This window comes from Nematolebias whitei, chromosome 11 (genome assembly GCF_014905685.2).
Source record: "Nematolebias whitei isolate Nwh7 chromosome 11, NemWhi1, whole genome shotgun sequence".
In the NCBI taxonomy this organism is placed as follows: Eukaryota; Metazoa; Chordata; class Actinopteri; order Cyprinodontiformes; family Rivulidae; genus Nematolebias; species Nematolebias whitei.
Window position 1 is genome coordinate 40,301,151 of NC_056508.1, and position 13,502 is coordinate 40,314,652.

Sequence of the window (13,502 nt, forward strand, 5' to 3'; positions counted from 1 at the left end):
ACTGACCAGTCAGCGACTGACCAGTCAGCGACTGACCAGTCAGCGACTGACCAGTCAGCGACTGACCAGTCAGCGACTGACCAGTCAGCGACTGACCAGTCAGCGACCTCAATTTGTCCTGAATGAATGACCTTAACCTGTAGAGCTGTAGCTTTGCAGTCAGAGATCTCAATAATAACTGTTTACATGTTTTGTTTCATGTTAATCTACTGTAATAAACCTTTGTAAAATACACCAAAATGCAGGAAAAGGCATATACTGTATAAAAAATTCTCTGGGGGAGGACCCCCAAACTTCTGTAATGTTCTTTATACAGTATGGAAGGATAAATGACTGTATAATAAATAAATGGACTTTATTTAAAGAAGTATTTGCATTTCATGTATTATATTATTTCATTTGGCCCACAGCCCTCTGATAGATTTTAAAGTTGGCCCTTTCAGAGAAAAAGTTTGGGCACCCCTGCTTTAGATATTGCAAGCTATTAAAAATACAGGTATTTTTTTTGTCTTCCCTAAACATTAAAATCATCCATTTTAAAATCACTTTCTCCTGACTGATGCTTCTGATGCGCCTACCTCTGAGTAATCGCATACAGTGGTTGGAGGATTTCCAAGAGGTCGCAGCGAGCTGAGAAAAAAATTGGTGAGAAGAGCCAAAAACGGGCCATGAAAAGCGGAGGTCATTTTTTCATGGCTCCACCAACTGCTGTGTTAACCTGGCAAGAGTTCAAAGATGCAGGAACATGGTGGACAACTGCAGAAAACTGATATTTTTCTCATTAGAGCTCTTTGTGAATGTCAAATGTCGTCTTTGGAACTGCTTTGAAAATCATTGTGTGAAAGCTGATTCAAAATTCACACTACTGCTTTCCTGTTTATAATTTTATATACGTCTTAAGACATCGAACTACAAACTTCGTTGTATTTTCGGCTATTTTAACTAATCATAGTGGGAGTTCTGCTCTGACAGCTCTTGCACCACACACATCCAGTTGTTCCCAACCCTGGTCCTTGAGGAACACCATCTTGCATGTTTTGGTTGTTTCCCTGCTTTGACAGACCTGATTTGAATGAATGGGTTATTTACAGGGGTAACTCTAAATTGTCCCTAGGTGTGAGTGAGAGAGTGAATGGTTGTTTGTCTCGTTTGTCTCTATGTGGCCCTGTGATGGACTTGCGACCCGTCCAGGGTGTACCCCGCCCCTCGCACAGTGATTGCTGGACATGGGCACCAGCGACCCCCGTGACCCAAAATGGAATAAGCGGGTAAAGATAATGGATGGATGGATGGATGGATGGTTATTTACAGGCTTCTGCAGAACCTGAAGAAATTAAATCCCTGAATCAGGTGTGTTGGAGCAGAGAAAAAAACTAAAACACGCAGGATAGTGTTCCTCGAGGACCAGGGTTGGGAACCAGGAGCATGAACGCTGCAGAAGACATTCAGCCAGTGCTGGAGCATTACCTGCCAATGGTAGTTCTGGTCTAGCCTTTTACTAATGTCTAAATACCAATGACTTTGTACTCTCTCTGTGCCTCCAGCGATTAATCCCTGATGTCCTCCTGTTTCCTGGATTCTCCTCTGCACCTCCTCAGCTGCCTCCATCCCTTCCTACCACTTGCCAATAGCCTGCCATTGTTCCAACGTACACCTTCTTCACCTGGAACCATTTGGGTCCCTCCCCACTACTGACTCCGACTGTAAGAAAGATCAACAACATTATCTGCCAACAGGCCAGTAATCATCTCTTTGCTCTTCAGGGTTCCAGCTCCTTCCCTGGCTCATTGTATGATTTACCACTTTGTAAATAAACACCAAATTCATCCTGAATCTTGGTACCTCTTCTCCTCGGTCCTTTTATCTGAACAAAGCCGCAGTCGTTGCAATCATATTTCAAAACCTAAAAGTACTTCAGAAAATGATGCTTTGACTTTTAGTACTTGTAACTTTTATAGTTGTTAAAATGTTTTATTTGATGTGTGATTTGTTTCATTGAAATTTAGTGTTTTTATTTTAGCTTGTAATTTTTTGTGTGTGCTAATTTTAGGTTTTAGCAAAAATTTCGTTAAATTTAGCTTAAAGCTATTGTGCTATATCTAGCTTTAAGCTACAGTTACATATAAATTTTAGCTACTGTTTGTTTTAGGTTATAGCTTGTTATAGCTCTGTCATGGGGCAGAGGCAGGGCAGCCGACCTGGGACCCGAAAGTCCCAGGTTCGATCCCCAGCCATTCGCACATGCCGTGGTGTCTCTGAGCAAAACACCCAATCCTCAATTGCTCCCCGGGTGCACACATAGCTGCCCACTGCTCCACCCGGGTGCATCCCAGGTGCGATGAGTCAAATGCAGAGAACCAATCGTATGGGAACATAGAATGATGACAACACACAGCACTTTATTTATTATTGTTATTACCTTTTAACCAACGTTATGCTAATTTCACCTTTAGATACTGTTTTGGCTCTGTGTAGAGTTTATTATTAGGCTACAATAAATGTGTTTAATGTGTCTTTAAAGGAGAAACGGAGGACTGAGGTGGTAAATCGGTGAATCCACAGCAGTTTAGAAAGCAAACGTCCATCTTACCGTAGTACCGGCTCGCCCTCCAGGCCCTGATGGCACAGTGCAGGACTCCGTCCAGCCACAACAGCAGCCAGCTGATGCAAAAGCCCAACAGCAGGCCCAGCATCAAGTCCATCTCCTGCTTCGTCACACTGTCACTCACAAAGTAGTTCTCTGAAGAGTCCACCAGGGAATGGTCCCCATCGTACGGGATTACGTAGTGGACATGATGCCTGAGTGTGAGGACACACAAGAGAAGATGATGGACATTTTAGAAGTAATGTTTGTACGTTTATTCCCTCACATCATGGGGTTTGTCTAAAGATTTTTAAATCTAAATAAGACCGCACTAATCTGCACTTTGCAAGAAACCCCTGAAGTCCTCTTACAGACCCCTGGGTGGCCCCAGGCTGCACTTTAGGCAGAAGTAGTTTACGGCTGAGTTGTCATTTTAAATTTGCAAAAATGTCTTCAAGCATTTAAAGAATACGACATATTATTTAAAAAAATAAAAAAAAAGTTTTAGGTGACAACTGCTTCTCAGAAAGGCATTTACCCCCAGCTTAGATTAAATTAAAATTAAAATAACCAATGAAAAAGTTCACTTACATTTTTGTTTAATATGCATCTTTTTGAAAAAAAGTTGTGTTTTATTGTTTTTAGGAATTGTCTGTAAAACCTTCACATGTTTTATTTAAAGTGAGGGAAAAAATGAAAAGTTTCAAGCTGAAGTTGATTTTTATTTATTTGTTTATTTAATGTGATAACGTCCAACACAAGTTCATATCGAACAGGAAATCTGGAGGAATTATGTTTAAAAAAGAATAAATGAATCTTGCACTGATTTAATGCCGTTTCCAAACAGATCTATGATCAACATATATAAAGCCACCACATTTCATTCAGTTTCTCTTTGAAGTTTTACAAAATTTCTAAAGCTCATGAAGCTTAACTGAACTTTAAAAATGTACTTTTATTTGACATGACAGCTCAGAGGATGAAATCTTTTTTTTTTCCTGTTTAAAAACTCGAGCAGTTTCCTGACAAACATCACGGCAGAGAACAGGAGCGCTCTCACACTGTGGGACGTTAAGTGATAACAGGTTTGGATGGATGGAGGTTGTTGCTTTTGGAGACAGTTCAGGGTAAAACATCACTCCAGTGAATCTTGCAGGAGATAAAGTGAATAGTGAGTATAGAGGAAGATGACAGATTATGTGACTTTTCCCAACAGATTTCTTGTTGCTTACATGTTGAATTCAATTCAGCAATACTTTATTAATCCCAAAGGGAAATTAAAAGTTGTAACTCATTATCCTCATTTCATTAAGAGATGTTATAGATGCTGATGGCTGTAGGCAGGAAGGATCTCTTGTAAGGTCCGTCCCAAAGCGGATCCGAAGAAAAGTCGCAAATGCCGTCCATTATGTCCATCTAGACTCGGCTGACCTCTCGATTCCCCCGGACTGCAGGACCGCTCGAATGCCGGGATGAACTCCTCCCAGCGATGGGCGCTACTCCTACCGGCAGCCTGCCGAGCTCCTCGTCGCTGCAGACAGCTGGATGCTGGTGCCGGGTCCTTCTGGTGTCACGAGCCGTGTTTCCTGCTAGTTCCAGGATCTCAATGGTCAGGCACTTGAGCACAGCCGGAAGGGAGACGGGAATGCATCTATGGTGCCACCTTTTCAACTCATTTGCTATTTGGGGCTGTAGTTGAGGTATTTGATGAGCTTTTGATATGTTAATCAGCTGCTCCCACTTGTAAAAACCACCTTGTTGCCATGGTTATGCATCATAACAAATGTCCAAAACTAAAAAAAGTTTTTGCAAAAATCCTTCCAGCTGCACAGCATCTGCTAGCAGAGGAAGCAATCATCCAAAAAAAGTGATTTACATCCAGAAAAAGAGGAATTAAAGTTTCCAAAAGCAAAATCTCAGAATGAAAGTAACAGAGCTGCTCCAACATGCAGCCACCCCGAGCGGCACAATTATGGCTATAAATAATTTTGATTTACTTCAAATTGCTCAAATGATAATTTATAATATAGCATTTTTTGGTCCTTTCCAAAAACAATCAATAGTTGGTGCAAAGTTGGGCGTTCAGTAAAAGGGTATAATGATACTCTGATCCATGTGGGACCCAGACGTAGGACTATTAATCATTAATCAGACCTAGAGCACAACTGTTCAGAGACAGAGCCATTTTGGTCAGACCTTGTACAGAAATGACATTTTGAACTCATGAGATGCGTTGAGGATGAGTCTCAGCTACTACCACACCAATTATTAGCTCAGTATCTGTTGAATTACCTCACTTTCAAGTCATTTTGTTTTGGCTAATGTTAGTTAGCTGTGACGGCCATCTTGAAATTAGTGTGACTCCAAAGGATGTACATTTAAAAATTACTTTCTGCAAGCTTCATTAAAACTGTCCATTGTTTCATGAGTATTTTGCTACCGTGACAAACACACAGAAACATAACTGGCAAATCAAAAGTCCCAACAAAACAAGAAACAAGAATCGTAAATCCAAGTGGTTGTTACTTGTTTGTTTGGCATCTATATGAAAATTTTTTACCTTCACAATTTTAACATAAAAACTCAATCCACGCTGTGACTGACATGTTTTAGAGCGGTTTGTGTTTATGAGCAGGAGGGTGGGGAGAAGGAGAAAAAGCATCTTTCACTGACCAAGTTTGGTCAAATGTGTAAATATTCCTCCACTTCTGGATCTCCCTGATCTGAACGATGCAGGTGAAGTGAATAAATGTCTAAACTCTGTGTAACCTGGAGAACCTTTTTACCTCTATGCCTATTAAAAAAACTGCGTTTAAGACCATATGCATTTAAACTACACAATAAAACCTGAACTCTGCAAGTTTTTTTTTTCTGCAAACTTATATTAAGGCTATAAATATCTAAACTTTTTAAAAAGAATCTTATAAAATATAATTTAGATTAAATTTTCCCTACAAAAAAATCACCTTGTCTATGCCAGGATTCACTGGATTCAGCTGTGGCCTCTGAGTAAGAACATGAACGCGACCAAATAAGATGGCACAAGCTGTGTCCTCGAGCCTGACGAGGTGAACGCTGTGGGCGTCCCGACACCTCCACGCCTCACGGATGGAAGGACGGGCAGGAAAAGCCCGAGCTCTCCTCTCTCCTGTCTCGTTTTGCGTGACAACAGATGACTGGGTCCATTCAGGAGAGTTTCCAGGTCAGTGACGGAGGTGGATACGGTAACCTGAGCACCAACAGCAGGACTAGAGGTTCGGCTGTGCATTCTGTGCAGTGGTGTGTTTATTTGTTCAATAAAAGACATTAAAAAATGGAATTTCGTTTTTCTGAATTCTCCAACTGCAGCACATACAGATTGTCAATATGCACAAAAAAAGTACCACATATTTAGTCTTGATTCATCCATAAAACATCACTGTGTGAAAGAGGTCCTTCCACGCTTTACTTAAATTATATCTTTCTAAAAAGAAGGATTGATGATGACCTATTTCTAGGATTAAAGGCTCAAAGCCTGGCTTCTTAATGCTGCTCATTAACTGCTAACACATCAGCCATTACACTCCAGTGAACGAAGTGCTGCTTTGTTTTAAAGTGCATATTTTTACCAACATGAACTGGTCACCTGCTGGACACAAGCCACTCAGGATCTAATATCTGAGGACAAAATTCAAATGGTTGCAAGGGTACCCATCCACAAGTATAGTGGGCTACGCCCACCAAACAAGAGACAGGCCAGAGATAATGTTGTGAAGTACAGATCAGGGTTGGTTTATAAAAGAATGTCCTAGAACACTGAACATCATGGAGCACCATTAAATCCATTATTAGGAAATGGAAAGATGATGCCACCACAGCAAGCCTGCTAAACGAGGGTCGTCCACCAAAACCTATGGAGTGGATAAGGTGGGTATTACTCAGAGAAACATCCAGGACTCCAACGATAACCCTGATGAAGCTGGGCAGCTCTCCTGCAGAGATGGGAAGATCGTTCCATGGCTCCACTAAGAACTGCACAAAGCTCGATGTTATGGAAGCGTAGCGGGAAAGATAAACAATGCTTTTAAAAAAATGGCTGTTTGTGATTTCTTCCTCAAACGTGGAAGAAGCTGCTGTCAGATGAGACCAAATGGAAACTTTTAGGCCACCAAGGAAAACACCTTGTTTGAGGCAAGTCTACCTCATCAAGCTGAGAGAACCGTCCCTACAGTGAAGCACGGTGGTGGCAGCATCATGCTGAGGGATCATGTTTTTTAACCAGCAGGGACTGAGAATCTGATTAGAGTTAATGGATGGATGGATGGAGCAAAACTTGTTGGAGTCTTCCAGAGATTTGAGACTTGGATGGAGGTTCAACTCCCACCAAAAGACCTAAATGGACAAGTCAGAATCCAGACGGTAATCCAAGATAATTGGACACGAGCAGCACCCGTCCAACCTGAAGCAGCTGCAGAAGTTAGATCATGAATTCTAGAATTGCGCCGCTCAAGGTGGCTGCATGTTGGAGCAGCTCTGTTACTTTCATTCTGAGATTTTGCGTTTGGAAACTTTAATTCCTCTTTTTCTGGATGTAAATCACTTTCTTTGTTTTGGGGTAGGGGGTGGGGGGGATACTTGTTTCCTCTGGTATCGGATGCTGTGCAGCAGGAAGGATTTTTACTGAAACTTTTTTAGTTTTGGACATTTGTTATGATGCGTAACCATGGCAACAAGGCAGTTTTCTACAACCAAGAGCAGCTGATAAACATCTCAACGGCTCAAATAATATCTCAACTACAACCCCAAATCTCAAATGAGTTGAAAAGGATGTTCTGTGGACGCATTCTCATCTACCTGGAACTAGCAGGAAACACGGCTCATGACAGCGGAAGGACAGGATCGTCCCTCTGCACCTACAGTTGGCTGTCCACAGCGACGAGTAGCTCAGCAGACTGCTGGAGTGGCCATCGCTCTGGGAGGAGTTCTGCCCGGCATTTAGGCGGTCTTACAGCCCGGGGGAACCAAGAGGCCAGCCGAGTCTGGGTGGACGGATCGGACGGCATCTGCAGCCAGTTTCTTAGGATCCACTGTGGGATGGACCTTTACAAGAGATCCTTCCTGCCTACAGCCATCAGTATCTATAACGTCTCTTAATGAAATGAGGATAACGAGTTACAACAACAAATAATTTCCCTTTGGGAATAATAAAGTATTTTTTGAATTGAATTTGAATTGAATTGAATTGAATGAAGAGCAGACAAAATGTCCAGAGGTTAGAAGCTCATTGAGTGATGCTGAACTGCTGCAAAAAAACTCTACAAAGCATATTGGAGCTTAATACATACACCTGCAGATATTTTCAGTTTTATATGTTTTTCTTATTATTATTAAAACAAGTGTTTTCCTCAACCTTCTTTAAAAGCATCCATTCACTTGAGGTTTACTTTTAAATGAGACCATTGCTGTATGGAGATGTATCCCTGCTTCAGTAGAAACAATTTACTACTAAACAAGTGCCTGAAAACCGGTCAAACATGAAACTTACTGTCCACATGTATTAACCTAAGATCAGCCTAACTAGGTCAGTCACAAGTCTCAAGCTTCCGTGGTTGAGTGCTTTATTTACATTGAGTGCAGACCCTCATTTCAGAATTGCATTCAGTAAATTTGGAAAACTGGAGTTAACTCTAAAGTTCAAGATAACATCTTTATATGTTTAATTTTATGCTGTGCAATGAGTGCCTTTAACTAAACACAAATTCATGTATTAATAAGGAGTGCCTTGCTGCTGTCTGTTCATACAGCAGGTGGGCATCCTGAGCCATGACCAGCCCCGGCCCCCTCTCCTCTCTGAGGCTCTCATCTCCATAATCAGCCCAGCAGGTTAGATATGTGGGGCCTGCGTGATGCGCACAATGCAAGTGGTGCTCAGATTGGATTACTTTCTTATGTTCTGACTGGCCTGAAGTCGCCTATAGGTCATTACCTATTTATGCATCGGGCACACACCTTGCTCCTGCATGCAGCAAAGCCTCGATGAAACATAAAACCCAGAGTGGACACATCAGCTGCAAAACACTGGAGGATTTCAGGTTGCGGAGCTGCAAGCCTGAAAGCTTCTAGGCCTCTTCAGCAATTAAAATACTAGAGAAGAGCCATGTTTACCCCCTGGTGTCATGGTGGGAGGACGGTGGGGTGTCTTTACCTTCCACAGTTGCAGTGACAGACGCGGTCCTCCCCTCGTAGATGCGGTAGGATGTAGTTGTGAAAGCGATCCAGTAGCGCGTTCATGTCCATTAAACAGGCTATCGCCTGCAAACAAGCATCATGTCAGTCATCTGGGACAGCAGGGAGCTAAGCTATCAGCGGCGGGGTTTTATCACAGCACATTTGTGGGGAATCATAAAGAAAAAGGGCAGATCCGCTGATTCTTAGAGGGGGAGACTTGAAAACTGCCTTTTTTTATTTATTTATGACAGCAGCTTGGCTAATTATAGGCTTACCTATCCACATATCATTGATAGGCCTGCCCTAAAACAGGCTTTCTGAAAAATAAATTAATGAATTTGGGCTACAGCCTCGTGAGGAAATCTGAATTTGATATTCGTGAGGATGTCTTACCATTACAACTGAAGCACCAAGAATCATAAAAATCATGGTGGTTGTGATCATATGCATCAAAACTTCCCAACTGACCGCCGTCCTGGGGCCCCGGGGCTCGGTCCCTCTCTAGCCGCGGCAGTGCGCGCGCTCCGGCTCGGCTGTGCGCGCTCTCTCCCGGCAGGAGCCGCTCATGGAGCCGCCGCCGCGCCGCTCCTCCTGGCTCCCCGTCCCTTCAAACCGCCCGGTTCTCCTCCGTCTCCTCCTACACACACGGCCAGCTGCGCTGTCAAGCCTTTCACTGCGCCCTCTCCATCCAAGTAACCCCCCCACCGCCACCTCCTCCTCCACCTCCTCCTCCAGCAGCAGCAGCCCTGGATGCGGCTCGATCCACGGAGGCGTCCCGCTCCTAATTACCGATTCTAGTTCCGTTTCTACGCCTGTCCGGGTTTTAAAACAAAAAAATATCCCCCCCACCCCCAAACACTAAACAATCTGCTCCTCAAGTGGAGCCTCCTCTTCTCCTCCTCCTCCAAGCCCCGCTAAATCCGGAGGATCCGCTCCTCCATCGGTGAAAACGCTAGATTTATTTCGCATGGGCGTTTCAAAAATCCAGAACACAGAATCCTTGATAACATCAAGTCCCCCCGCAAACAAACAAACAAACAAACAAATAAAAAACAAGCAAAAATCCAAATTGCTCCAGTCGCTTTGCAGCAGCTGCATCGACGCCCGGAGCCAGACGCGCCTGATTATCCCATCCTGGCTTCCAGCAGCTACACGAGCACCCACTCCTCCTCTGCTGCTGCTGGTGCGTGTGCGTGTGAGTGTGTACAGTGGGCGGTATAGCTGCAAGATGCCTTCAGAGGCCTCTGCTCGTTAGTTCATCTCGGAGACTATAGTGCACCTCATTCCTCCAGAGGCTTCATCATTTCTGTGATTCCTGCAGATGTTCTGCAGATGTTCTAAATGTTGTCTCCTGCATTATTTGGAATATTAAAAATATCTTCTTTTTTTTATTTTTTTTATTCTGCTTCTGCTTTTAGATTCTGACAAAAATTCACTTTTAAAACACTTTCTTTTACACCGGTGTTGATTAAACTATAACATTAACTGTGATCCTGAATAATATCAGCTGTGTCTCAGTTGTAAAATGTAACAGGAAAAGACTGAACAAAACACCTTTATTAAACAAAAAGATGATGTTAAAAAGTACAACACAAAACTCGAGGTGCCACGAACTGAAGAAGATGTGAGAACTGGGGGGCATAAAAAGACTTAAATGAGATATGGCTGCAACTGAGTGTATATAGGGAACAGGTGTAGGTAACACTGGGAGGCAATGGGCACAAAAAATAAAAATACAGAAAATAACCATATTAATAAATATAATCATATCTCAATAGAAAAACTAAACTGAAAAGACATGGAACATGAAAAGATGGGGCAATCCCAATAGTTTTCCATGTGCAATTCTGAAATGTGGGTACACATTTAATGTAAACAAAACACTCAGCTAAATCATGATTGAGTTGCAGAAGGCTGCTTGTTTCTGATTCAGTTACAGATGTTGTGTGGATCACTCTTGGCTGTACATTTGCTTTAGAAATAGATTATGACCTTCATTTTTAAGTGCCAAACTTGCTGAGCTCCTATACGGTGGATGCATTTTGTTTTGGTGTTGTGTCCGTGCTTGACATTTTTAGAATTTAGTTGCATAAATTCCACTTCTTGGTTTTCAACTGCTGCTTTTTGGAGGGGTTACAGCAAACAAACTCACATGAAAGAATTGGCTGTTGTTTAAGATAAGATAAGAGAACTTTATTGATCCCGCAGTTACATAGATGTCCATCTTGACACAACCTGGGCTCAAACCTGCAACCTACAAGACCACAGAACTGACCAAGGTTCAAGGTTCAAGGTGACTTTATTATCATTCACATCACATGTGGTACGTGAGGTGGAATAAAATTGTGTACTCACGGTCCCAATTATCCACAAAAATAGCAATAATATAAACTATAAAAAAATAAATGGTATAAGGTGCTAAGATATACGCTTAATGATAATGTAATATAATATGGCGTATTAAACAGCAGCCTGAACATGAGTCTGTTGTGAGCAGATGGGTATGGATTCAGCAGCTTACTGGTAAGAAATCAGCAACATGGATAAAGTGTCAAATCTCCATTTAAAGTGGAATTACAGTGATTTTTCTGGTAAGAGATTTATGAATATAACAATTTCAGGGTAGAAGCTGTTTTTCAGTCTAGTGGTTCTACACTTAATGCTCCTCAACCTCCTTCCTGAGGGGAGCGGAGCAAATAGGGGAGCGTGACAAAAAGTCTGTGTGCTGGGTGAGTGGGGTCCTTCATGATGCAGGTGGCCATCTTCCTGCATCTGGAGGTGTAGATGGTGGGGAGACTGACTCCAACAGACTTCTGTGCAGCCTTCACCACTCTCTGCAAAGCTTTTTTTTCTGCAGCTGTGCAGCCTCCATGCCACACGTTGATGCTGGAGCACAGGATGCTCTCCACTGCACACCTGTAGAAGAAGGTGAGGACTGAGCTTCCCAAACCAGCTCGTCTCAGCCGCCTGAGGAAGTAGATCCGCTGATGTGCTTTCTTGATCAGACTGGTAGCGTTGTTGCCCCAGGTGAGGTTGTCATTCAGGTGCACACCTAAATGCACCTGTAACTGGAGGCTGCTTCCATAGCAGAGCCTCCTATGTGCAGGGTGGGGGGTAGGTGTGTTTGCTCCTTCTGAAATCCACAATTATCGCCTTCCTCTTCACATTGATGTGGAGGTTGTTCTTCCTGCACCAGCTCTCCAGGTGTTCATTGTTCAATCATTGTTTGTGATGCATCCAACCACCACTGTATCATCTGCAAACTTTACACAATGGCAGCCTGGATGGGTAGGTGTGCAGTCATATGTGAGCAGAGTGAACAGGAGAGGGCTCAACACACAGTCCTGAGGACAGCCAGTGCTGAGGGTTATGGTGGAGGAGGAGAAGTTGTGGATCTTCACACACTGCGGTCTCTTTGTTAAGAAGTCCAGGACCCAGTTGCAAATGGAGGGGCTTAGTCCTAGTGTGAGTAGTTTACCCATCAGGGTCTGGGTGTTGAAGGCAGATGTGAAGTCCACAAAGAGCATATGGACATAGGAATTCTTCTGCTCCAGGTGGGTGAGAGCAGTGTGGACCACAGAGGAGATGGTGTCCTCTGTTGATTGCGGTATGCATACTGGTGTGGATACTTGCTGATGTCTATGGTTGCTGTGATGTGGGTCATGACCAGTCTTTCAAAGCATTTTGTGACTATCGGGGTGAGAGCTACTGGCCGGTAGTCATTCAGACCAGTCATTGTAGAGTTATTAAGAACTGGGATGATAGTGGCGGCCTTCAGATGGAGATGTGGCCATAGAGGCCAAGGTGGGGGAGTGGTGCGGCTCTATGTGTCTTGTATGTTGGTTTAAACATGGTGTAGTGTGTCATTTCCCCATGCTGCTATATGGTGACATGCTGATAGACTCTTGGCAGAGTGTTTTTCAGGTTTATGTGGTTAAAGTTCCCAGCCACCATATAAAAAGCCTCTGGAGGCTTGTTTTGAAGCGAGCTGATGTTATCATTTCGCTCTGCCAGTGTGTTTTTAGCATTAGCGTTCGGTGCTATATAACCAACCATCTGGTGCTATACACAACCACCGAGCTACCACAGCCCTAGATGTATAAATCCCAGTTAACTGTGGAAAACTGTAGCTTTGGGAGTCACAAAGCTCTGATATGGTTTTTGGATATATGTTTACATGAAAGATTGTCTTTCATTTACTCTTGTTAGCTGACAATCTCAGGTGAGATGGCTGCACATGCACAAATGCATGAACAACCTTCAGACCAATATAAATCAATGCCCAAACCCAGAAAAAAACATGCATCTACTTTTCAAACACGTAAAAGGGAGTAAAACAAATAGAAGTTGCCTCTTTTCACATAGTTTCAGTAAATTAAATTGTCCTGTACAGCTTATTTTGTGGCACAATTTTGTGCCAATTTTGTAACTTGTGTGCAACTGGGTATGTGTTTCCTTTTTATCCAATAGCAAATATCTTGTTTATTGCCTTTCCGCCCACTCCTCCCCCACATTACACCAACTGTGTGGTGTCATCAAGAGTCAGTGGTGACTACTGGTGGAGCGAGTTTCAGAAGCAAGATTTTTTTACAAATCTGTAAGTCAACCTCCTACTTTGTCCTGAGTCACAGTCTGCAGTAAGGAACGGAACAGACAGACTAGATTAGATAGATAGATAGATAGATAGATAGATAGATAGATAGATAGATAG

General features: G+C 42.9%; 1 protein-coding gene across 2 annotated transcripts in view; it reads right to left on the reverse strand.

The window, feature by feature from the left end:
• tmem240a (transmembrane protein 240a) overlaps window positions 1–9,487 on the reverse strand; it is a 19,348-nt gene extending 9,861 nt beyond the window's left edge. The window contains exons 1-3 of one of the 2 annotated variants that reach the window (XM_037684356.1): window positions 9,260–9,487; window positions 8,769–8,875; window positions 2,591–2,799 (exon numbers count right to left, since the gene is read on the reverse strand). In XM_037684356.1, the coding sequence (XP_037540284.1) occupies window positions 2,591–2,799; window positions 8,769–8,860 (301 nt within the window). In that variant the 5' untranslated portion in view covers window positions 8,861–8,875; window positions 9,260–9,487. The other variant, XM_037684355.1, reaches the window with a different exon arrangement.
• Window positions 9,488–13,502: the final 4,015 nt, after the last annotated feature.